The sequence below is a fragment of the Cryptomeria japonica genome, chromosome 7 (genome assembly GCF_030272615.1).
Source record: "Cryptomeria japonica chromosome 7, Sugi_1.0, whole genome shotgun sequence".
Lineage (NCBI taxonomy): Eukaryota > Viridiplantae > Streptophyta > Pinopsida > Cupressales > Cupressaceae > Cryptomeria > Cryptomeria japonica.
This window is the reverse complement of record NC_081411.1, coordinates 828,859,906-828,887,672: the sequence shown is the minus strand read 5'-3', so window position 1 is coordinate 828,887,672 and position 27,767 is coordinate 828,859,906. Positions and strand designations below refer to the sequence as shown.

The window sequence follows — 27,767 nt, the reverse complement described above, 5'->3', positions numbered from 1 at the left end:
AGCTTTTGTCTAGTTGCATATTCAACTAATCAAGGTCTAGCCATAAATCTAGCTCTTCTTGGATATTTAATCAATACCATTGGTGCAATAAAACATTTTTTGCATCAAAATCAATTAGAAAAGAAATGGGAAGTCCAAATAAAGTACCTGTCATCTCTATGGGAGTAATCCGGCACTCTGGTTGAGTCCAAAGCTACATGAATCCTTTGTTTGAAAGATGCTTGTTGGGTTGGTAATGGATTACCTCGATGTTTAACTCCTTGGTTCTTATTCGAGCATTGGTTTGCATAGTAATCACCTCCATAAGAGAATCATCCTAAAATAGGTCCTCGCTTTTCAGAAGGTTTACCAGAATTATCACCATTCCTCTTGGAATGTGTTATTTTTCTTTTCATTCTTGGACTCATTATGGTTATCTATGAATCCTTTGTCATTTTTCCTTCTCGTTTCCTGCTTGTCATTTCTTTTCTTAAATGATAGAGAAGACTATGACCAATTGTACTTTTTCTGATTCTTATCATGACAAGTGGAGATTGACTTTAGTTTTTGTTCTTTCTTAATAGCCTTCTCAAACACTTGATCCATAGTGGTTGGACCATGGACATCCACTTCTCCACTTATCGGGGCACTCAATCCCATGATGAATTTCCTGATAAACCTTTCATATTTCTAGTATTGGGGCACATACTTCAAAAGACAAGTAAACTTCTCCCAACATTCTATTACAAGAATGCCTCCTTGATGCAAATTTTGGAAACCTGCTAGCTTTTGGTCAAAGCAGAATTGAGGTAACCACCTTTGTCTAAATATGACCACAAACTAGTCTCATGTTAAACTTAAAGATCTTAACACCAGTTCCAATTTCTTATTCATTTACCATGTGGATGCTTCTCCCACCAACTGATAGGCACTCTGTACTACTTTAATTATCTTAGAATAGTTTTTGATCTCAAAATACTTCTCCATTTTTGTCATCCAAACTTCTACAACATCTCCGCTTGTTGTTGTGTAGCTAGGTCGGATCCCTTCTAGGACCGACCTAGTGCACAAAATGCCAAGTGGCCTGTCGGCCTTGGCATTTGGATATCTCAGTTGTATGAGTCTAATTTGGGGCAGGCCCTATTTGGGCGAGCCACTTGTGTGTAACTTGTGATTAAGTTAAATGTAACTTGCAACTAAGGGAGACTCATATGTAAATTGTAATATATAGATCTGACCCTATCCTGGGCGCCAAAAGTATATGGCCGACTTGAGATCTATTAGGAGGTATTGACTCATATATATGCAAGGTCATGATTGCATCAATAGCAATGAATTCAATAACCTGAAGATCATGTAGTGTGCTAGGGAGTGACGATAAGAGCTTATCGTCTATGGTTGGGAAGGTGTTGTGACGTTTTCACACATCGCCCCATTGCAAATGGGGACCCTTGCTTTTTTGCTTTTTAGGGTTTTTTTTTTGGTTTTTTTTTGGTCTTTTAGGGTTTTGTTAGCTAGCCTTTGCATTTTGAATGTCGCCCAGGTGATCACATGGATAAGCAAGTCCAGCTTGAGTGATGTCCTGATCCTGAAATTTGGCTAAGTCTGGAATGTCCTGATCCTGAAATTTGACTAAGTCTGGAAACTGAAAAACCTCAAAAAACTAGATTTTGCAATATAACTCCTGGAGGTCTGAAACCACTCTCAAACATCCTGAAAGTATATATGGAATATAACTTAAAGTATAAGAGAGATCTCTCTTATACTTAAATGTTATATTCCATAAAAATTATCCTGATGGAGAGTTCAAAAAGTCAAATTTCGCTCCTATCCTTCACTGAGGATCCAAAGCGAAAAGCGCTCCTGTCCCTCTCCAAGGGTCCAAGGCGAATCGCTCATGTCCCTCACCAAGGGTCCAGAGCGAAAAAGCTTAGTGGAGTCATTCCTGACCTTGTTTGGACAAATTGAGACATCAAAGGCATGAAGGAGGACGTAATCAACCCATTGAAGATAGTTTTGAAAGTTAACAAGGCATAAATGAGCTCATAAAGGCCAGGGCGCTCCTGTCCCTCTCCAAGGGACCAAAGCGATTTTCCCTCAAGACAAGTTTTTGGCAGAAGGAAGGCAAGTTTTGCGTTTGAGGTGGGTGAAGGAAGACGCAATCGATCCGTTGAAGATAATTTTCGAAGCTAGCAAAACACAAGTGAGCTTATAAATGCAAAATCGCTCCTATCCCTCTCCTAGGGACCAGGGCGAAAAACACATTAGCTAACCTTCCTCTCCAAATTCGGACGAATCCAAGTCAAGACGCAAGGTCAAAATGATGTTTAAAAGGTTTCACGGAGGAATGAAGTAACAAAGGCCATCAAGTTGATGAAAAATGGCTAGGGCGCTCCTGTCCCTCTCCAAGGGACTTCAACATGCCTAATAGCCTAACGATTGAAATACCATTTCTCATTTTCACGTCTTAAGATAAAATGGAGAAAGCATGTTTTGTGCCTTAAAGGTAATTCAAGGACGATGAGATCAAGAATTTGCACAAACAACTAAATGGCGCTCCTGTCCTTCACTCAAGGACCAGGGCGAAAATCTTGGGAAAGCACATTTTTGCCTTGAAGAAGCGGGTTGAACATGCATAGAAGAGATGAACGAAGGTCATTGCTTACCTCCAAATTTGATTTGGCGACCTAAAGGACAAAGACCAAGGACAAAAGATGAAATCGCTCCTGTCCCTCACCAAGGGCCCAGGGCGAAAATGCTTTAAAGTGCACTCATTTCAAAGATCGAATAAATTGAACTCGAAATTCTAAGTAAAAATGCCATCTTGGACGTCAAAAATGAGGTCTTGGACGTAAAAAACAAGAAGTGTGAGGTCCAAAAGGTATAGGCGCCACTGTCCCTCTCCAAGGGACCAGAGCGATCTTGTTGATATCTATTATTTTCCCATGCTTGGGCGCCAATATCCTTCAAATTGCATTAAATGCCAAATTCAATAAAACCTTGAAATATTTTGAAATTAAATTGACATTTAATGATGGCGCATGGCATTTAATAATTAATTTTGAGCCTTAAAATCGAAATTTTTAATTATAAAGGCATTTGAAATTAATTATTATTAATTTAAAATCAAAAAAGAGGGCGCTTGGGGTATTATCTATTATTTTTTGCAAAGTCGGCCTCTTTCTTTTTATTAATTTTATCTATTTTGAGGCCTATTTCACCAAGTCGGCCCATGGGAAATGAAATGGTGAGCGCTCTATATATTTGGGGTGTGTTTTTTTTCATTATTCAAATCATTCACTCATTGTTTCAAGTGCGATTTGGAGAAGAAAGGAAGGAGGTGCGAAATCTAGCTTGTGTGGAGCGAATTTCTACCAAGTGTGGAGGCTAAGGAAGGCGAAATTCATCTTGAAGGCTATTGGAGAGGCGTATTTCTTGCTAGATTGGAGGATAAATTCCAGATGTTGTGAAGACATTTGAAGGCGAATTTCCAGATTTTTGAAGAGGAAGGTGGAGTTCTTTTCCAAGCTAAAGGGGGCGCATTTTGCTAAAGGGAGTCTTGATCTACATTTTGCCTAGCGAATTCTCCTATTTTTGCATCATTTTTTTAGAATTAATTCCCAAGTGGAGGTATGGCGTAATCACCTTGGCACCATTTTTGAAGATTTAAATTTTACTTTGAAAATCCTAAATTAGGAAATGATAACTCAAGATTTATCATGAAGTTTCCTAATTAAAATCTTGAATCTTTTTTTTTTAAAGTTTAATTTTTAGATTTCAAGATATATTATTAATTGTGAAATGTTGTGTAGGTATCAAGATGGTGACTCCAAGCTCGAAAGATCTACAAGTCGGAAGACTCTCCTCGAGGAAAATCAAGCCAGATCAAGGACGATCAAGCAAGGACAAGGACGACCTTCTTCGATCCAGCCTAGCATCGACAAGGACGGCCTTCTTTGGACTAACGTCATCAAGGGCGACTTCTCCAATCCAGTATTCCAAGGCGAGGTACATCAATCATCCTGCACATCAAGGACACAAGAAGTTAGAACAAGGGTTCGTTGAAGAAGCAGATAGTTCCAGATGAATTAATTAAAGCTAGCTTCTCAACAGCATCAAGTTGAATATCTACCAAGTTACAAGTGTCAGACGAGGTGGCATCCTAGTCATCACTTCTCCAGTCAGTGTGGTCCACCTCAGCATTTCCAGATTCAATGTACCTAACTCATGGAAGGTGGCACAAACTCCGATGTACCTACCCTAGCTATCCATTGGTGGAATTTTCTAGAGAGGACATGTGTCCAAGCAATACAATTTTATCATTGGTCAAGCATTAAATGTTATGTAATGGTTGTAACAAACCCTAATTAGGGTTTTCATTGTTGAATCTTGGCCATTGATCTCGAATTGATCTAAGCCATCGAATTGTATTGAAGGCACTATACAAGCCCTGGCATTTCATTTTGTAAAGGCAATTTAGCAATAGTTAGAGGGTTGAAAATAGTTAGAATAGTTAGAGAATAGTTGGAAGCAATTAGAGTAGAGTAGAGAGAGAAGGCAAAGATTGTTGCCAAGATGTTGTTGTAAAAGACTTGTAACTTCATTGAAGAAATGGTGAAATTTATGGGTCGATTCGACAATTTGCATGGTCTTTATACTTCTCGTGTTTGATTTCATGCTATTAGATGAGTGGAAGAAATGTTCTTGATTGATGGTGAAATTCGTATATCCATACTACTAGCAGTTTGTTGATTGCAGACTTGCCTTGCGTAGTCAACTGGAATCATTTAGCTTAAGCTTAACTTCAATTGTCGCTTCTTCATTGATATGCATCAGCTTGATGGTGTCTATGCCTGCAGTGATGATTTGAACATCATAAAGCTTTCCTTCGAAGATCGCACTAGCCTTGTGGAGATGGTCCTGAGATGTCAAAACAAGACTTAGTTAGAATTTCATCAAAGATCAATCATTGCTCTTACGTTCTTAATGTTAGGATTAGATCCTTTCCTCGCCCTCATCTTTTTTCCTTTTTTCAAATCTAAGCTAGTAAGAGCCTGTGTTCCAGCAATATTCAAAGCAGATCAGACGTTCAATCATCGAATGTAAGTCCCCTTGTGATTCCAGCAAATCACATCATACCACAGAGAGCTTATCCACATGTAGAGACCCTACATACAAGAACCTTGAAGTCATCCCGATTGATCCTTTTCGCGACATCTTCAACATTTGGAGGCTTTACTCAAGAGAGGATAAGGTACCTTTAGGTATTTTATTCTGTGTTTGATAGTGTACAAAATACACGTCAACAGAAGGCAACAGATCTGATGTTTGCCTGTGGTTAACGAGCACCACCATAAAATCTACATTGTATCAAAGCAAGGTTCTGTAATGTCCCCTTCTCATTGATGTTCTTTCAGTGGTCCATTAAGCTATTCCTGAGACCCGTAGGCTAGGTGGAATGAGTAATCAGGGTCTAGCATCGATGAAACGAGGACTTACTATTTTTAGTAAGTCAGGGGATGACCATTCTGGTGCCACTGTCCTACTGAGCACTCCTTGCTTTGCCTCTAGACGCGATGATCATATTTTTCTGAGCATTAATTCTTGACTTACTATTTTTAGTAAGTGGCTGGGTGGCACATTTCTATTTTTGGCAGTAGACAGGGGTCTGAATTCTGCAACAGTCTGTGGTCGTCTGGGCTCAATTTCATCTTGGTGGTGATAATAATCAGTGCGGGAGACATTTGCAACATAATTAAATATTATTTCCTTATCCTAAGGTTAATATTTAATTAATCTATTTATTGGCTACTGGTTTATTAAATTTGGGATTAATACCTGTTTAATCTTAAGTTTGAGCGAAATTCAGTTGTTTTATGGAATGTGAAATATTTTTAAAAGGGATATTATTTCACTTTACATCGCCATTATGTGCCTAAGTGTCCAACGTGGGTCCTCCCCCTTCTTGGGCGTGAGTTTTGACTTAGGAGAATGGGCGCTACACTTGGGTCCACATGTAAGTGGAAATGAAATTCAAATGCAAGCGTGGAATTTGGAGGGATGTCATTTGAATTTAATGAATGAAGTTATAAATATGAGGCTTGGGTTCCCATTTGCATTATCTTGAAAATCTGTAATGTTATGCTGCCGGATTGGCGACAGAACTTGAGGCTTCGGAGTGCGTCTCCCTAGTGCTACCCGGTTTCGTACTTGAAATACAGTACCTAGTTGTGCCTTGTATTCCTCTACCGTTTTCAGAGTTTTGCCATTGACATCTTGGTGTTGCAACGATTCTGTACTTGCTGGTTTTGCCTGTGGCTGAAGCATATTTTTGCTCACATCTCTCTGTTGGAGCGTCTGACAGTTATGGGTATCAATCCTATCTTCCTTCCCAGCATTGGCGAATAAGTTTGTAAGTTTTTAGCACGTTTGTTTGAGTTTTGAATTAATTATGCAATATCGAAATTCCTGGTCTAAGCGTGGGTTTTCTGCCTTGCATTGGGATGCGTGCAAAATAAATAAGGGTCTTTTTGGGGTGTTGTTTTGATTGGTTAGCATTGCATATGTTGAACGGTGGGTTTGGGACTGGTTTGAGCTAAATCGGATGTAAAATGAGGGAGATATGAATATTTTGGCATTTATCTGGGCTGTTGGTCTGTGTTTCCAGCCTGCAGATTTGGTTGTAACAGAAATTTATATCTTTACTATAGAAATCTGCATTACTCTCCTCCTATCTTTTCTATTATTGTAAGGTTAGGTAATAGTACTACTAACCAGTTCTCTCTTTGTAATTCTCATCCCGCTGAATAAGTGGAAGAGGCTGGCTTGCCGCCTGATATGCAATAATTTGTAATTTTCAGTCCTCCCGCTGAATAAGTGGTCGAGTGATAAGTTCAATGTTTTTGGTCCTCCCGCTGAAATATGCAGTAGAGTGATTGTTAATGTAATGTCCTCTCGCTGAAATATGCGGTAGAGTGATTGAACTTTTGTTTCTTGTAATCTTTTCCTTGGTCGGTTCACCACCAAGAAGTTTAGTTTCTATCCTGCTGGATAAGCAGAAGGGGATGGCTTGCTGCCCATGCAATTGTAATTTTCAGTTTGTTTATTGATGCTGACGATCCCCGGAACACCGTATGCTCTCACTCTCCCAGTCTGGGCTCTCGGTGAACAAAAGGTGGAAGGGTTCCCTTTCAATTGTTTTGCTTATTACTCTAACCTTAACGGGTTAATTGTTGTGGATGAATTGCTATTGGCCTGAAGAAAACAAAAAAAAATTTAATGGGTTATTACAGGTTCCTTCTATAGAGCCTAACCACTTGAAGGTAGATCTTGTGCTTTTGAGAGAGTTCAATCAAATAATTTGCAAACTGAGAAATCTAAGTGCAGGCAAAAGACAATTACTTGAAATTCGAGTTGCAGAATATAGACGTGAGCATCGCAAATGCCCTGCGGTGAGTGATGATCGCAGAGGTGCCGACGATCACCATAGACCTGGTGGAAATCAAGAACAATTCGTCAGTGCTCAATGATGAATTCATTGCACACCGGGTGGGCCTCATCCCGCTCACCTCCAAGCACGCAATGGAGATGAGCTTCTCCCGTGACTGCGACTGGTGCGATGGCAACGCACAGTGCGATAATCGCTCTATTGAATTCACTTTCCTCGCCAAATACGATAGCCACCGAACCCTCGATGTCACCTGCTTAGACCTCATGTCCTCTGATCAACAAGTTGTTCCCGTTGATGTCGCCAACCGTGTTATCGGCGACTACGACCTGACCGAACAGAGGGGCATAATCATAGTTAAACATAGCCAAGAAGGGTATTGGCAAGGACCATGCCAAATGGTCATCGGCTGCAACAGTCACTGTGTCCTTGAAGATAAAGTCATGCACTTAGTGACATTGAAATAGAAGTGGTGGCTAGGAGATCGTGACCATTGTTTGCATTGATTCTTCCATTGCAAACGTTCCACGGGAGCAACTGAAGGTCAAGGATTTGTGAGACTTGAGGACCTGTGCGGGTAGAGTGTGAGGTGGTGCAAGCCATGGAAATCAAAGCAGCAAGAATATATCGATTTGGTTGCTTCCGGAGCATCCATTTATTTTCGGCACAAGACTCATTTGTGGCATCGTTGAGTCACTTGTGGAAAGATACTTTGAAGCTTTTTGTTCCAGTCTAGATTGTGTATGGTGGTTCCCGTGAAGTTCAGACATAGAGATCATCAATTGTCGTGGATTTTCGACTATGTTTCAGATCTGTGAAATCTGAAGGGAATTGTAGACTAACAGTTGGATGAGCTGCGATGTTAAGGAAATATTATATCCTTGAACGACATATATCCATATTGAATGCATTAGAGATTCATGCTACTTTTCTAGCCTGCGGGACCTGACTGGAGAAGCTTCTAAGGAATATTGGCTGCTGTTGGAGAAATCTTGCGGGTCATAAGGAATATGGTAGTCTTGTTTTGGATGATATCAGCAAGCATCTATGACATGCTAAATATGGACGAATCAGAGATTGCATTCAAGGAAGGAAGATTGCTTGCATTTCTTCGCAGAGGAAGAATCAACATTCAGAGGGAGTCTAACATATCGTGAAGAGTAACCTTGGACGAAGAGGTCAAAAGATTGATTTAAGCTTCAGAGGGAGCTTGAAGCTTTAGCTTTAGAGAAAACCTGGCATTTCACCTTGAGAGGGAGCTTGAGGAAGCCTAACATTTCAGCTTCAATGGGAGCTTGACATTTCAGCTTCAGAGGGAGCCTAACCTTCCAGCTTCAGAGGGAGCCATGGTATCATGAAGATTTGGTTAATGAGTTCTTCTCTGTGAGGGATAAGTTCGAGGTGCAATCCCTTGTTAATGAGTTCTTCCCTGTGAGGGAGAAGTTCGAGGTGCAATACCTTGTTAATGCATTCTTCTGAGAAGTTTGAAGTGAAATCCCTCATTCCACCCTCTCCGAGTAGGTATGGTGGATCCACCCTCTGCAAGTAAGCATGGTGGAGATGCATTCTTCTCTGGGAGAAATCTAAGGTTAGAGCCCTCGTTCCACCCTCTGTGAGTAGGCATGGTGATAATGCACCCTTCTTTGGGAGAAGGTTGAGGTGAAAGCCCTCTTTCCACCCTCTGCGAGTAGGCATGGTGAGCCCACCCTCTGCGAGTAGCTATGGTGAACGTATTATTCATGGGAGTAGCCATGGTGGTAGTCACTATGTGACTTGGTTATTCAGAAGGAATACTCCCTAGCTAAGAGGGAGTGTTGTTGTGTAGCTAGGTCGGGTCCCTTCTAGGGCCGACCTAGTGCACAAAATGCCAAGTGGCCTGTCAGCCTTGGCATTTGGATATCTCAGTTGTATGAGTCTAATTTGGGGCAGGCCCTATTTGGGCAAACCACTTGTGTGTAACTTGTGATTAAGTTAAATGTAACTTGCAACTAAGGGAGACTCATATGTAACTTGTAATATATAGATCTGACCCTATCCTTGGCACCAAAAGTATATGGCCAACTTGAGATCTATTAGGAGGTATTGATTCATATATATGCAAGGTCATGATTGCATCAATAGCAATGAATTCAATAACCTGAAGATCATGTAGTTTGCTCGGGGGTGACGATAAGAGCTTATCGTCTATGGTTGGGAAGGCAACAGATCTGATGTTTGCCTGTAGTTAACGAGCACCACCATAAAATCTACACCGCTTACTATCCCATCAAACTTGGTTGGTGTTACTTTCTCCATATCCCTTGAAAACTCAAGAGCAAGTTGATTCTTTCTTTCATTATGAGTTTTAGTTTCAGCATTGTTCTCCCTTCATTCACTTTGTGTGTTGTGTTCATGCATATTTTCATCACACATTTCTTGTGTTGCCTCATTGTCTCCTTCAATTTTGCTTTGACCCCTTATTGAATTTTGCAACACAAGCACCTACAAGATCAAACAGCAAACAAAGAACACCTTTCACAAACAAGAGCAGCAAGAAAGATATGATATATTCCTCAAAAGTAAAAAGATATAGAATAAATGACAAATAAATGGATAAATGTTTATAAAAGCATAATGATGTAACCCTAGATGCAAAAACCCTAAAGAAAGATTAAATTATCTAGTGCCAAGTGTCACAATGATAATGAATGAAACAACTTAAGCTATTATTAGCCTAATTTAATAAAGGTAAAAAGAACCTAAGTTTAGCTAAGTGAATAAAGTAATAAGGACTTAATTATATAATTAGATAATGTCCTAATTACTCCAACACCCCCCCCCCCCTTGAGATGAACTCAGTGAGTAACTAAAAATCTAAGATGAATGCATGCATGAATGGGCCCCGACAACAAAAGGCCCGATTAGGTACCCGTGTGCAAACTAATGCAAATCTTTGGCAAACGTAGAAATGGAGAAAAACCCAGTGGGATAAAACTCCTTTCCAAAAGAGAGAAAAAGAGAATGAAGGACAAAGAAGCCACCAAATCAATGTCCCAAAAGAATAGAAACATGAACATCCTATGAAGCATAATGAAGTTGTAAGCAACTGTCAAACAAAGAGATTGCTATAGTGTTGATTCTGTTGAATGAAGAACCTCCTCTAAAGACAATAATCTGCATGAGTGCGCCCAACAACACTACTCCAACAATCAGATGGCAAACAAAGGCAAACATTTGTTAACTGAAGATGCAAATGGCACACGAATCTGCATGAGTGACCCCAATGACATTACTCAACCATGCAAGAGTAAACCGCTAGTCAAAAATATAGGTGCCAATAGTCTAAAGAACGGATCAACTGAGGATAAGTCACCTGCACAAAACTGGAATGCAAGTGTCTATATGGCAAAATCTCCATCTCACCGAAATACAACCATTGTATTCGGCTAGTACATAGGAACAAATATTATATATGTAGCTCACTCCAAAGAAAAACCAAGGAAGCATTAGAACCAATAGTAGAAACCCCCCCATAATGCTGACAAGGAAGACATATTGACAGGTCCACTAAAATTGTTAACCAAGTAGTGCATGAAGGAGAATCTAAATGTGCACGCGAAAGTACCTTCAACTTAAAAAGGGTATGCAACCAATGCACACACGTATGGGACAAGAAGCACTACACAACACCCCCATGGCACTTTATAATATAGTGCATGTACAAAATAAGACACAAGAAAATGTCCAAAACCTCCCAAAAACCAGAGAGGTGCAAACAAAAGATGCTCAAAATGTGTCTACAAACACATTTATCTCAATGTGTCTACAACAAGTCAATGCAAAAGATGCTCAAAATCTAATAACCCCTATTCAATCTACTCCTTAATGTGTGATTTTACTAGTTTGGCATTTTGTCAAACGCTTGGCATGCAAGGTGAATGAGTTCTGATTTCAGAGTGTTTATGTTTTTGCTTCCTTGTTTTTGATTGATCAATTTTCAAAACAAACAATTGCCAATACATAGAAATGATTTGCAACAGATTTGCATAAACAAATACTAAGTATTCAACCTCAAATCTGATTTTTTTTATTACTAAAACAGGTCTGAATACAAAAGATATCAGGTCTGATGCAAATTATTTCAGACTACAACTTATAAAATGGTCATACCCGATATTATGTGATGTAGGAGACTTAAGATTCGCAAGGATGGTGATGTCGTATGATCTTCAAATGCTGAAATGAATTGTCCCTTGCATAGGCTAGAAATGATTCCAAAAATTGCTGCCCAGATTCTTCCAATGTCTGCAAATAAAATAACTGTAGACACTAAAAATTGGTTTATGCCTGTGTCACAAAACCTTAATTTTTAACATGCCTTCCATGTCACATTTGATTTTTCATTGTGTGTTGACATTGGATCATTCTTCCTATTCTATCTAATTCCTTTCCAACTCTAACGAACCTATTCAATCACATTTGGCCCAAAATCATCATGATTGGCCGTATTATCATTTGATCATTTGGTCCTAAATCAACCTTTATTGATAATTAATCAGTCATTAATTATCAAGCTCGTCAATCTTTTTATCAAATCCTTTTCGATTATCTTTAATCAATTTCCATCAGTCTTCTGTCAATCAACATTATCAATTTAAATCAATTGCAATGTCAAAATTAATCATTTTGACATCTCATTTGCCTTTGTGGCGTTCAATCATCTTGTCATTGTCATCATTATCAATTTCTTGGTCTTATCAAAAAACCTTTGGATTATGGTCTTTTTGATCATTTTTCCTTGTTAATTGTCATCAATTTTGTCAGTAGTGCCAATCAGTCATTTTATTTCAGTCATAATTTGGGCCTAATTCGATATTGGGGTTTGTGAGATTTTGCCAAGATCAAGAGCTCAATGAAAAGTACAAAATAGGGAGACAAGATATAGGACAAGAATAAATTGTATTCTCATCAATAGATAAATGATCAATAGTTGTTCATACAATGAATATGCGCCTGCATATATAGGCAAGGCTATATGGATATGTGAGCACACAAACATGACATGTGGCTCAATAAAAAAACAAGGGTAAGTACGAAATACGTCTGGTAGGTAGGAGAAACAATATAATATTCCACATGAGGTGGATCACCCACCGAAGGTGGAATTATCACTCACAATAAGTGGATATGATAGAGTACTAACAAGATCACACCATAAAAGGTGGAAATTCTCCTACACACACTATCCCAAAGTGTCTCAAACCCAAACTACTATGAAATGCATTATCCTAAGTAAACTTAAGTAAGGTGTAATGATATCCAACATGAATAGTTAATTACACCAACAGGATTGGATTCCCGTAATCATTCCATCAATTTCTTCATTTCAATCATGTCATCTTTATTAACATTTCTTCCTAGGTAAATGAATAGTCCTCTTATCCTAAGTTCACAATTAAATGATTTATTTATTTAATTGGCTAATTTGAAAATGAGGAAAAATTAATAATTTACAATTATTAATTTCCACCTCATTTCCTTTCTTCACTTAACTCTTCCACCTTCCAAAAAGCACCTCATTTCACTTTTCGTTCAAAAATGAAAGCTTCTCTTTTCACTTTTTGTTCAAAAATGAAGGTTTCCCATTTACCCCCACTTAACTCTTCCTCTTGACTAACATGAGCCATTGATCATTTTTCAATCGCAACTATCCATTTCGATCTTCTTCCTCTATAAATTCGAATCATTTTCCTCTTATTCAAAAAACACTTCGAACACTTGACATATGAGATCATTTTCATACCCTTGCTTTCATTTTCATAGCTTCTAGTATTCTCGATCATCATTCGCCCTTGCTTCGTTTGAATGCGTAAGGGATTGAGCCAACATACCAGCATAATTAGAGAAGAAAGGAGGAGCAGCGAGGCCTTCGTCAAAGGAGTTTTGATGGTTTGATTGTTCATTTGTTTATTTCGTTTATGCTTCGTTTGATGATCTTGTTGTGAATGTGCCTGACTTTACATGGTTTCATGTATTTTCTTGCTCACACTAACAATGGTGGCAAATACTGTAGCAGTACTGTAGCAAACACTGTAGTGATTACTGTAGCAAATTACTAGTTACAACAGAAATATATTTCTTGAGGCTCAAATAACTTTCCCAAAACTGATCAATGAAGCATAATGTGAATTTTGAAAGTGAATCCACCCACTAGGCTGATAATTTATTTCTTCTTCAAACCCTAGCTGATTGAAGCTCAAATTGATTCCAAAACTTGCAAATAAGCCCAATGATGAATCCATCTCTCTACGTGGAGTTGGGTTTCCCTCCAATCCACTAATTTCCAAGGGTTTTCGTCCTCAGAAATGGTTGTCCCTGTCAAGACCAGCAACTATGGAGAAATATCATAATCAAATAGCACAAAATCACACATAATTCCCATTGGAAGAGGTAGAGGACCCTTTTATAATAATTTCCCAAACCGCCCTGGACCTCAAATCTCAATGTGAGATTTTTATTGAATTTTTCCCTCTCCAAAAGGGTCTGCCTAGCCTAGGAGGAAAAATAATTTTAATAAAATCTCTTTTCTTTTACTTCCTCTTTATGACTTTATTATTATTTTATCTTAAGTCACTTTAATTTTTATAATTTCATTTGATAACATAAAGTCACTTTATAACTTTATTATTATTTTAATAACTTAAATCACTTCAATTTTTTATAACATAAAGTGACTTTTCCCCTCCACATATTAATATTAAACCCAATAAAATAATATTTCGCCTTGTTATTTCTCCACCAATGAAAATTAATGACAAGTCCAGCTTATCACCCCGTATGCCTCCAAATTAGCCTATCGGGATGACATGAAATAGGCTAATCAACTCACATGTGATAACTGAGGAGAAGGGGACATTACAGTCCTCCCTTCCCAAGATTGCTTCTCCTCAAGCAAATGCAATGCTAGATGCTACAAAATATCTTCACCTTCCCAAGTGGCATCCTCTAATGGCAAATCTCTCCAATGTACCAAATACTCCCTGATCACAAGACTCCTCTCTCTCTCTCACCTCCAAGATCTCTACAGGAACCAACACCAATTTTCCCTCCTCATCCAAAGGTGGTAAATCGTGAGAAGGAACAACATGCTGCCCAATTGCCTTTTTGAGGCAAGATACATGAAAAACGATGTGAATCCTGTTGTTTGGTGGCAACTCAAGCTCATATGCTACCTCTCCAATCCTCATCAGAATCCTATATGGACCGTAAAACCTTGGCCTAAGCTTTTCTACACCACTCCTCTTCAAGGTGCTTTGTCTATATGGCTGAAGACGCAAGAAAACCATATCACCAACCCCAAAAGATCTCTTTGTCATGTGTCGGTCTACATATAACATCTGTTGATTCTGAGCCTACTAAATATTATCTTTGAGGGCTCTAAGGATATCTTGATTATCCTGCAACCAATCTCTAGCTTGAGGTGCTCTATTTTCATCAAAGGCTAAGCTTACGAAAGACAAAGAATCATAACCATACAAGGCCTGAAATGGCGACATACCAATAGACATATGATGGGTGGCAATGCTCTCCTAAATACAACCACCTGATCCTTTTGCTGCCTGTTGTGACCATTTCACACATCGCCCCATCGCAAATGGGGACCCCCTCTTTTTGCTTGTCTTTCGCTCGCTTTTGCTTTCGTTTTTAGGATTTTGTTAGTTAGTTGGTCGTCTGGATTTAGGGTCAAGCCTTAGGGTTTTAAATTTTGTCTTTTCAGGCCAAAATCCAGTCGTTTTTGAGAGCTTTCGAGCTTCCTTTTCTAGGATGCCAATTTTGAATGCAATGAGTTCACCAAAATGGTCTAATTTTCAATTGGAATGTTGATGCAGAGCTTTAAATTTGTCTAAGTGTTGACAGTGAAATGTGAATTTTTGTCTGATTGAATATTTTGACCAAATTTTGACTTTTTTTGATTTTGATCCTGGGCATTGGAATTGATTTGTTTCCACCTCGTGAAGTGTTAAAATGTGAAAAATCATGTTATTTTGGCCTGTAGGAGCAAAATCGCTCCTGTCCCTCAGTGAAGGACGGGAGCTCATTTTCAAATATTTCATCATCCCTGCAGAGTCCAGACAAATTTCAAGTTGGAAGTGATGGAGAACGGCGATATCTTTCCATTGAATATAAATTGAAGATTTTCATGAGCACAGAAATGCCTCCAGGAGGAAAATCGCTCCTGTCCCTCACTGAAGGACCGGAGCTACAAATCAAATTTCGCCTTGTTCTTGCAAGATTTTGATGACTTAACAATTTGAGGACGTCCAAAGGAAGATGCTTTGCCAAATGAATATAATTTGAGATGCTGAAACGAAGGAAAATGACCTATATTGACCAAATCGCTCCTGTCCCTCTCCAAGGGACCAGGGCGAAATACCTTATAGCTCCTGTCCCTCTCCAAGGGACCAGAGCGATTTCCTTCATTATGCAAAATCCAGATAAAGGTCAAGATGATGTCAAGGCATGGACGAATGGAGTGAAGAAGGACGAGTCCGTTGAATATAAACTTGGAACCTGGCAAAGTGAGGTAAAGGCTACAAAAGGAGGATCGCTCCTGTCCCTCTCCAAGGGACCAGGGCGATACAATGGTGATGTTACTTCTTATGCAAGTTCAAGGTCGATACAAGTCAAGACAAGGTGGCGAGGGACACTTCAAGACGTCTTTAGAAAGCACAAACATTCAAGGGTCGTCGCAATGATGAAATTCGCACCCTATAGCCTAGATCGCTCCTGTCCCTCAGGAAGGGACCAGGGCGATGTTGAATGCATTGGTCATTTCATGCAAAATTTACGTAAGGACAAGATGTTGCAATGTTTTAGAGGGTCCATGGTATGATAAAAAGATGATATACAAGGGTTTTGAACGTAAAATGATCATCATTTTGAGCATGGAGACTATATCGCTCCTGTCCCTCTCCAAGGGACCAGGGCGATTTGCTTTGGATTCCTCGTTTTGCTTCAAGTTCGAGCTAAGTCAAGACGTCATAAGATAGCATATGGTCCAAGGCATCGTTTGAAGATAATTCGCAAGAGTGTTGAACGTCCAAACATCACCAAATAATATAAAAGCCTCACATCGCTCCTGTCCTTTGGACAAGGACCAAGGCGATACTATCAAAAACACTCACGTTCCTTCAAGATCAAAGCGAAGCGAGGTTAGGAAGAGTGAAGGACGACGTTTGAAGGACATTGCAAAGGAGATCAAAGTGTAAAGTTGCCAAGGTCAAGGAGAAAACGTGGATCGCTCCTGTCCCTCTCCAAGGGACAAGGGCGATGGTCCCTTTAATACGTCCAAACACATAATGAAGACAAATGGAATAAGCGCAAAAGGAATGAGCATAGATGTTATTCGCTAACAATGAAAGATTGAGGAACAAAGATGCATATTGAACGTGGAAATTTGGAGATCGCTCCTATCCCTCTCCAAGGGACAAGGGCGATGAACACTCAAAAGGTATTTAAGTACGCATGCAAGATGATCAAATTCGAAGGACTCATCATGATGATCGATTTTCAACGCGAAGATGAAGGAGTTGGACGTAAGAAATGCAAAATCAAGACCAAAATCATGGATCGCTCCTGTCCCTCTCCAAGGGACCAGAGCGATGAGGTACGTCCCTTCCTTTTCTCCAATTTTGGCGCCAAGTGAGCAATTCGAATTTTCCTCAAATGCTAAATCAATTTAAAAAATTGAATATCCATTTTATTTAGCATTTAATATGGCGTTATCTTTTATTAATTATTTTTTGCCTTTATTTAAAAATCGAAATTCACATTTAAAAAACGCAAGGCATTTATAATTAATTAATTAATTAATAAAAATCGATTTGGAGCGCTCAATTAAGCAAGTCGGCCTTGTTATTTTATTGCAAATCATTTTAAAAAAATGGTTTTATTAAGCGAGTCGGCCTAAGGGGTGAAAGGATGAGCGCGCTATATATGAAGGGTGAAAGATTTCATTTTTACATAATCATTTTTTCATGCGAATTGAGGAGAAGTGAAGATAGTGCGAATATTATCGAAGGTGGCGTAGACACTCCAAGGGTGGTGCGAATTCAAACCAAGGGTGGCGCTTAGTTATCAAGGGTGGTGCGAATTTGAAGACCACACCAAATGCGAACTTGAGGAGACCACATTGAAGACTATTTTATACTTCAATTTTTGCCTAGGCGAATTTTGTTTTTTGCATTCTAGAGTTAGCTCTCTATCGAGGTATGGCGATTTTAATTATTATTGCTTTATTCATTCATCGTCATATTTCAAGTTTTGAAATTTTGAATTTTGAATCTCTTAGCTCAATCGTTGTTTTTTTTTTTTTTTAGGAAATGATAACTCTAGAGACTTATCATGATGTTTCCTAAAAAATTTATCTCTCTTATTTACGTTATTTATTGCAAAATCTATTTCTTATAATGAAATGTTGTGTAGGTATGGCGACCCCAAAGGCAGGAGCATCCACCAGTCGCTCGGCTCTCATGAAAGAAGATCAGAAGACCGAAGAAGTGGAGACCAAGATCGTGTCGAAGTGGAGCAACATTGGAGATACCAACTTGGGGAACTTTAGCACGAAGAAGTTTCGAGAGGTCCCTTACATTGGCAAGCCATCACCTGTCGCCCGGAGAATAATAGAGAGTGGCATCATTAAGGCGGCCGGTTTTCCTCCAGCTATTCAGTGCCACGAGTTGATGATCGAGTGTGCCCGTCACTACAATCCACAGTCCAGGACAATTGTGTCCAATGAAGGAAACACTTTGGCGTACCTCTCAGAGGAAGCCATAAGTGAAGCCTTCCATCTTCCAGAGCACAGGGACATGATATACAAGAGCATTGAAGGAGCCAGATCAGTGTACGATGATGATCCAGATGCTTGCCTAAGCATAATTAACAAGAACTGGCTACTCAAGAGTCGTCCCCGTCTAAGCAAGGTACCGAACACACCGCATCGGATTGATTTCCAGGAGGAGTACAGAAATTTGATTACCATGCTCAACAGAGTTACAGGAGCACCTCATGCCTTCTATTTTGAGAGGTGGATGTTTTACTTCATCCAGGTGATTGTTCAAGGAAAGGGTACAATACATTGGGCTAGAATAATTAGTCATTGCTTAGACGTACAGTTGAGAAGACTCGGGGCTACTAAGTCCTTCCACATGAGTTCGTACATCATCTATGCCTTAATTAGGAGCGTTGAGTACGCAGGACTACCTCACAGAGGAGTGATTGGAAGAGGACCCGGCGAGGTCAGAGCTTGTGAATCCTATACCTACTTGCATCATCCGCCAGGAAAGAACTACAAGTTAGTCAATGATACTTTCACGATGAACATCACAAGGACGTTGCAAGGAGGGATTCACAACAGATTATCTCAGGATGCCCAGGAGTTCATCAAGAGGTACGGTGCTTGGTTCATTCAGTTTCCCAAGTTCACTTACATTAGAGTGCATGGATGTCCTTTACCTCCATACATGTTGCCAAGATATCCGACAGACAGAATTGTGTTACTTGAAGTAACAAGGCAGTTGGCAGCATATGTGAAGGCATTCAGACACAGACATCAGAATGGAGTTCAGGTACCTATTATTTTGGGTAATTCAGTTGAGGTATGTCCTAATGTCTTAGCCATGGATGACGCAGAGAAGGAGTTAGCCTTGTATTCTTTTTCATCTTTTGCTTGGAGGAATAGTTTTGATCCCCATGGACATTTAGAGGAGACAGTCGGTAGAAGATTTAGACATGAGCACCAAATTGAAGATTTTATGATGAACCTCCTAGATGATCTTGAAGTGAAACGTAAGATACATTCTAGATTGCCTTTGGATTTCATCAGGAAATGCAGGATTTACAGAGTGGCCGACCAAGCTCAGGACAATGGCAGGCACATCCAGTCTTCATATGATAGAGAAAGCAAAACAATAAGTTTGAATTGGAATGAGCCCGAGGTCGTGGATTTAGATGATTTGATGGCACCAGTCTTGTCTTGTACTCGCAGATGGGTAGACGTTCAGCATCAGAAGTTGAGAGAACAAGGCATAGCTATGTCTTTCACTTTGGAAGATAAACCAGCCGAAGGTGGAGCAAGTGTTAGTGAAGGCAATCCTAATCCTAGGAATTCAGGTGAAGGTAACCTTCGATGTGCCAGTGAGGGCAATCTCCATTCGAGAGGTTCAAAGAGAAAGGAAAGATCAGAAAAGAAAGAGTCTTCCAAGAAAAAGCAAGGTGCTAACAAAGATCAAACACCAGGTACTTCTTCCAGACCGGAAAATAGAACAGTTCGAGTGGAAGAGTCCATGGAGTCGATGGTACAAAATGACAGGCAGGAGGAAGGACAGGCACAGCATGTTTCGTCAGATGGATCTCTCCAAGACTATGATTTAGATAATGATAATGAAGTAACATCTCCTCCCAGACAAGAAGAAATAGTACATAAAGAAATTCAAGTTCAAGAGACAAGATCGAATATCCCAGATTGGTTGAAGGAAAGATTGACTAGGGTGATCGTAATTGAGGACGAGGACAGTGCAATTGATTTAGAGAGCCTTCTTGGACGTTCACATATGACAACAGAGAAGAAGAAGGCTACAAAGATGTCCAAGATGATTCGAGATGAGACTGGATCCCGAAAACTACAGATAGCTACACCGGCAGCAGATAAATATGAGGGTGAGATCCTAGCAGAGGATTATGATATACAGACTTTTGAGTTAGGACCATCCACAACAGAGCAGACTTTAGATGATGCCACCGACACATTTGAGGCATTGAAGGACAAGTTTAGAGAAGAGGTGGAAAAGAATAGAAAGCTTGAGAGAGAGGTCGGTGCATGGAGGACATATTTCAGTCACATCAATGAACCTTTGGGACGTCAGGATCCAGTTAGATCACCAGTGCAGGCATTGCCCCTTCAATCGATCAATGAAGCAGAAAGATTCAGGAACCTGGTCCAGCGTACATGCAGTTGGATGGATAGATCTCATACAGTGGCTATAGAATTTGTTACAAGGATGTCAAAGATCATTCATCAGGCTATCCAAGTTCTTGAGATAATCCACAGATTGATGGCAACAGTAGCTGCATTTGCCCATACCAAGGACGTTGTCATCCCTGTCTTGAAAGTAATAAGACACACATCCAGAAGAATTTTAACGCAGGAGAGGATCTTAGAAGGTGATTCTCACAGTTTGTTTCAGTGGTCAACCTCACTCCATATAAAGAGTGTTCTCTTCGAGGACATCAGTGTTAGATGTGGTCAAGTTGAGGAGGTGATCAATCCGATCCAGGACAGAGTATTTGAGGTACTTCGTACCATTCTTGGCAGAAGGATCGAGGTCGAGACAGATGTGGATATCCAGGAATTTGAGGATAGAATCAAGATCATCTTTCGCAAGGACGCAGATGTTACAGATGAGCAGTATGATCAGATGTATGCCACCATGCTCCTGATTGATAGAACAAAGGAACTTGAACCTACTTGGGACGCAGCTCTTCTAGATGCATTCGATCAGGTCATCCACTTAGAAGAGAGTATCAAGAATCTTCCCGAGATTCCAATCACAGAAATCGAAGGAATCGTGACAAAATTCATTGCATATGCTAAGAAAGAGAATTGGAAAGGGAATAAGATTCTAGATGAAAGGTTGTTACAGATGACATGACATCTTATTTCTCATTGGTTGATACCTCCTAGACTTTTGTGCCGAATTTAATATTTGGCTATGTATTTAATATTGTTCAGTAAAAAGGAGGTCATTTGTAACAAACCCTAATTAGGGTTTAGGTGTCATAATCTTGTCCATTGATTTACTTTCAATCTGGACCTTTCATTGTAACTGGGGATGCTATTTATACCCCCATTTTTCATTTCATTTGATAATAGTGAATAGTTAATAGTCGAATAGTCAAATAAGAGTGAAATAGAGAGATTAGAGTTAGAAGCAAATTTTATTTTGTAGCAAGATTGAGTCTTGAAGAGAGAAATTCAAGCAATTGTTGTATATGATGACTTGGAAATCAATAAAATATTGAAGTTATGGTGTTTTGTTGCAAATTTCTTGAGTTATCTTCATGGTTGTTGGATGTACTTGAATCACGCTCAATCAAGGTAGTTTGTTAATTTGAAAGACTAAGTGTGAGATTTGATATTTGGTAGGATTCGCTATCCAAACCACTAGCTTCTTGCTGATTGTAGGAACGCCTTGCGTGGTCGACTGGAGAACATTTTGAGTCCTTAACCTTCAAGCATTTTCGTATCTAGGATATGTACCTTCGTAGTGGTGTCCTTGGTCTTTGATGCATTGAACATCATTATTACCTTAGAAGATCGCACTAATTTCAATTGAGTTGTTATCTTATGGCAAAATTGAAGTTGGTTGAGTCTTGCCAAATCTCATTCATGCTAAGTCATTCATAGGGTTAGGCTAGATTAGACCTCTCAAACCCTATCTTTTGCTTTTTTTTCGAAAGTTCCTTTAGTTTAGTAAAATCTTCGAGCTTTGAATACGTAAGACCCCTTGGAGGAAACAGCAAATCACATCATACCACTAAAAAGCTTGTCCACACGTGGAGACCCCACTAAAAGAACCTTGGAGTCCATCTAACTGATCCTTTTTGCAGATCTTCAGCAGTTAGAGACTATTTTCTCAAGAGAGGATAAGATACCTATTGGTATTTTATTCTGTGTATGATTGTGTATAAAATACACGTCAACACTGCCCTACAACATTATTACGAAGATAGGCCTCCACCCACTTATTCACGATCTCAGTCTGTCCATTTGTCTGAGTGTGGTAACTAGTGCTTGAGGTCAACTCTGTACCTGCTAATCTGAATAGCTCCTGACAAAATATGCTAAGAAACCCGGTATCCTAATCATTGACAATGGCCTTAGGGAGTCCATGTAGTCTAAACACCTCTCGAAAGAATAACTCTACTACCTAAGATGTTGTATAATCGACTACAATAGCAAATAAGTGTGTAAATTTCGTCAACCGATCAACCATTACAAATATGCAATCCTTACCCTGGACTCTAGGAAGACCTGTAATATAGAAACACTCTCCCACTTTTGCTCTAGAATTGGTAAAGGTTGCAATAAACTTGCTGGGAAAGTATGTTCAAACTTGTTCTGCTAACAAGTCAAACACTCACACACATGCCAAAGGACATCATCCTTGAGACCCCTCCATGAAAATCTCTCTCTAATCTGCTAGTAGGTCTTAAAATACCCTAGATGTCCTACAAGTGGTGTGTCATGAACAACTCTCAAAATATTATCCTTTAGCTTAGACTCAAGCACCAAATATATCATGTCCTTATAGTAGATAACATCATCAATCACCTTGTATCTATCATCTTGAATCTTGCCATCCACAAGCTCACACACAAAGAGATTCTTGGAATACTCAACTAGAAGTTGATACTTCCAATCAGCTGAAATCTCAAAAATAGAGCAAAGTGTAGAAATAGTAGGTCTCCTAGAAAGTGCATCAGCCACAATATTCTTCTTACCCTTTTCATATGATGACATGGACTCCATTGTTGAGAAATAAGAAATATCATAGAAGCCAAGGAACATGACCCAACATAAACATTTTTCAAAAGTGTGCAAAAAGTCATCGTTGACTATTGGAACAAAATGACCACTCTCCTACATCTCTTAACATTTGTTTTGTCGCCAAAGTATTATAGCAAAGAGATACTTCCCCTACCAAGGAGGGTTCCACCATATAGGGATGAGGAGGTTGCTATTGGCTACAAGACTACATTTAGAAGGATATTTCTAGATGAAGATATCCAAAGTGTTGTCTTGATTGAGTTTGGCCACTTCATATCTTCAAGGAATCATGATATTGATACTCTTTGAGAAAAATACATGAAAGATGCTCATGATTGGTGCAACCTCGTGCAATTGAAATTCTCTCTCAAGTATGTACCTTTTTATTTTTATTTTTCTCGTTTTTCATTATGTTACATATTATATTTTATTATAATATAATTATATGCTTTGAATTCATTATTTTTTTTACTAAATGTTGCATGCAAATTCAACAAATTGTGAATTCTTCAGCTATGCGGAGTTGGAGTACATAATCCTCCATCCACTCGGTTAAGCACAATCGTTTGAGTGCAAAAAAAATGGATGATTTGGTCTATGTACACTCTAACCTTCGTCGCTTGTCACATAAGACACCTAAATACAATGAGGGTGTGGCAAAGAATTGGGATCTAAGTCCTAAGTGTACTGATTTAGATCCTACAGTTTTATAGCTTTCCAAGTCTCTATAGATGAGGCAACTTCTACATGTGACATAGCTGGTGGGAGTGGGACTCCAATTGATTGTGGCTCAAATGAAATTGAACCAAATTTTGCTTTTGATGAAGAACTATATGAGGACTATTAAATATAGACTATAATTTTGAATTTTTATTATTTAATGACATTTTGATTTGATTATGAATTTATGAGTATTTTCATTTTCGCAAATTATGACACTATGAAGTATATAAATATTCTATTTATTGCAATTATGAGTATCACCCTTTTTATACTTTATAATTTAGAACTTTGAACATACATATATAACCAAATCTATACCCGTACAACAATATGAAGACTATTGAATATTGAATATTGATTGTAATTTTAAATTTTTGTTATGTAATGACATTTTGATTTGACAAATGATTGAATTATGAAATTATGAGTATTTTCATTTTTGCAAATTATGAATATGAGGTATTTAAATATTCTATTTATTGCAATTATGAGTATTGCTGTCTTTTATATTTTATAATTTATTACTTTGAGCATATATATAGCCAAACCCATACCCGTACCCAAGAAAAAAAATTGTCATACCACCAGCTTCTACACACTTAACTCCATCTTCTATATCTCAACCAAGGAGATTGAAGTGAGAGACCTCATTGTTCAAAAAATGCAGAATTATAGGACTAGTAGGGGCAAGCTCTTTTCTTTGGCACTTGCTATATGAGGAAGAACCACTCAATCATCAAGTACCAAAAACTGGAGTCTTTACATTACAAGCATCTTACAAATTACAAATTTCAAATGTACAATTATTGATAAAATATGGTTTCCTTACTGACTCTTGAATATCTTATTTTCTAGGTTCTTGGTGGGTAGGTTGGAGTGCAAATACCACAAATCTTCAAATATTAGCCCTCCACATTTTGTGTCAAGTTTGATTGAGTCCATTCACACGAAGAAATGGAATAAATTAACTCAAAAATTTCTCAATTACCTTAGCTTTATACAATACAACCTTTAGCTTCACACAAGAAAGGTAGAGATCAAATCAGACAAAGTCATTCATTTGGATGATATTGATCCTTATAGCAATTGGACAAGACAATATGAGGAGGCCCCATTATTTACTGCAAATGAGATTCTTGATTTTGCAAGGTAGGCAATGGAGGATGTGGCTGCAAAAGAAGGAGCTATTGGATTGTCATTGAATGACATTGATTAGGAAAAGGAGGCATTGTCATCTAGTAGCAAGATGGAGGTTGAATCAAAGACACAAGCACAACCTTCTATGTCAAGCGAGGTGCCACAACAAAGTGCGCGGATTAGAACCTCTCCCCAAGTTTTCACTAGATTAGGCAAGAGGAAGGTGTAAAATGTTGTAATATGCAATTTATGAATTATGATGATGATTTTCAAAGGCAATCATTATAAATTCATAATAGTTGTTAGCTAACTATTGTAGTATTGTATCAAGATTCCACATGATGATGTGATTACGTTCTCAATTTGCATTAAAATTAATCAAATATAATAGAAAACACTTCTTTACTCATTTATGCACTCAATAAATACATTTTGTCATTGAAATTTGCGAAAAAAATATGTTTTTAAAGAAATTTAAGCAATTTTTTAAGTTGCCAGGTTTTTCTCAGGTTGTTGCCAAATCACAAATTTTGGGTATGTCAAGTTTTTGCCGAGTCAAAGTTTGCCAACTATGGGTCACAACATGGACCTTTGAAGACAACAAGGACAACTATTTTGATATTGATAACATGCAAAGAATGACATGATCTATGACTACAAACTTGACTTAAGACAAAGTTTGGAAGGGACACCAACATGGGTACTAGAAGATAAGATTATTCTTACTTGTACTACTAACAAGGCTAAGTAAGTCTACACTTTACTTCTGTTCATTCTGGCATATATGAATTTGAAATATTTTATTAGTTCCATGATTAGTTTAAGCCAGAGAAACGAGACTCGCCTGAAATCGCCCAAACTCGGCGAGTCCGAGTCCGAGTCAGGCCAAACGAGTCCCAGGGGCTCGGACTCGGACTCGGCCGAGTCTAGAGAGTAAACTCGCCAGACTCGCCGAGTTGGCGATTTTGGCTCAAAATCGCCAAACTCGGCGAGTCCTGAGCCCCAGACTCGGCTACTGGCTGGGTTAATAAAATGACAAAAAAAAAAACATTTTAAAAAGTTTTTTTAAAAAGTAATAAGTTTTTTTGGAAGGGCGAAATTTGACATTTTGGTCTCTCCGTCAGGATTATTTTATGGAATATAACATTCACTTATACTTTAAGTTATATTCCATATATACTGTCAGGATGTTTGAGAGTGGTTTCGGGCCTCCAGGAGTTATATTGCAAAATCTAGTTTTTGGAGGATTCTTCAGTTTTCCAGACTTAGTCAAATTTCAGGATCAGGACATTCCAGACTCAGCCAAATTTCAGGGCATTTGAAGATCAGTGACATTCCAGACTTTATCACTCACCAACTTGACCTAGCTTGGACCTTCAAGAATGATACTCACTCACCAAGCAAGACCCAATTAGCAACAAGAGCAAAACCAGGCCCTAAGGAAGACTCTCAAAGAAACCCTAATTCAGACTTGTAATAAGTTTTTTTGGCCTCGCGGGGCGCTGCCCCTCGACCTCGCCCTGTATTGCGACAGGGAGCGCGCAAGGGGCGCTGCCCCCAAACCCCCGTCGAAAAATATGGGGGAAACTGCGTCGATAGAAGTAGAGAAAATTTAACCTACGAGTCTGACATTGATTGGATCGACCAGGTAGATATAGAGGTTGAGACTGTAGCCATGGCAGAGGAGGAGCGGAGAGCACAAGCACAGACAGGAGATTCAGAGGCAGATAGTGACACGGGTGTTCCTGATGTTGGTGAGCATGGCATGGTGTCACGGGGAGCGGCTATGGCAGTCGAATCATCCAGGACCTACCTTAGACACCTTCGTAGGGGGCTGGAGCCGGAGGGTGCAGGCTCCTCTGAGCCATAGACTTGTAGTTGTATTTACCTTTGGTATTTGTATGAAACATTTGATGATGATCATATGATGACATGGATTTTTTATTCCATGAGTTTTGTAATATTGTATACATTTGACAATATTTATATATCTATGTTTGTTATTTTCTTCAGCTACAATTTGTGTTTATGCTTATGTGATTGATGTATACTTGTGTATGTAATCAAATGAGCCGAGTTTGATGATGTTATTGTGTCTTTAAGGTGTATTCAATAAAGGGTGTCTGAAACAAGTTTTAAATATTTCAAAATCTCTAAATTTCTTGAGTTTTTCACTATCCCGAGTCCAGACAAGTCTGGAGCCGAGTCTGACGCCGAGTCCCGAGTCCGAGTCCGAGTTGGCCTTGCCGAGTCCGAGCCGAGTCCGAGTCCCGTTTCTTTGGTTTAAGCTCTTCAACCACATTGGCAATCCTCCAATTGCTAGGCCCTTTTGTATTGTGTTTGAAAACATGAAAACAAGGATTGTGAGTTCATTTCCAATATAACATCTTCAAGCCTAGATCTTTAAGCCTTGAGAAAGCCATATTTGATGCCCAATGCCTCAACCAAATTAGTGGTTTGCATAAGGAAACCCAAGATTCTGTTATAAGCCCTATTATATTAATTTTTCACCCTGTTTGTTTTAGCCATTACTAAATATTAGAAGCTATTTTTGCTCATCTGCAAGTATGCAAAAGATAATATCAATAATCTCATGACTTTATCTATTGGCCTATTGTCATTTTATGACACCCTTAGTCCATTAGTGAGAACAGATCAGAGATATGTTCCATGGACCAGTTTTGCACCAGTTAATCAAGCGCCAAGCCAGGGAATCAGGAAAATGCTTAGGTGTTCTTTTGTCGTGGGTCAAACTTCGAGCCTTCTCCCCTTACATCTTGCCTTCAGTACCTTGGGGTTCACTAACCAACTCTCCTTCCCTTAAAGGATGTTGGATTTTGGAATTTGGGGAACTGGTCTACGCCTTACTCTTTTGGTAAGCATTAGACTATTTCC

General features: G+C 39.0%; 1 protein-coding gene across 3 annotated transcripts in view; it reads right to left on the bottom strand.

Annotated features, from left to right (window-relative positions):
• The window catches only part of LOC131038970 (solute carrier family 40 member 1), a 139,725-nt gene that overhangs the window by 29,707 nt on the left and 82,251 nt on the right, over positions 1-27,767 (bottom strand). The window contains exon 7 of one of the 3 annotated variants that reach the window (XM_057971599.2): positions 11,576-11,710. The exons of the other annotated variants lie outside the window; for them this stretch is intronic. Coding sequence (XP_057827582.2) covers positions 11,600-11,710 — 111 coding nt within the window. The 3' untranslated portion in view covers positions 11,576-11,599. The remainder of the gene's footprint in view (positions 1-11,575; positions 11,711-27,767) is intronic. 3 annotated transcript variants of the gene reach the window in all.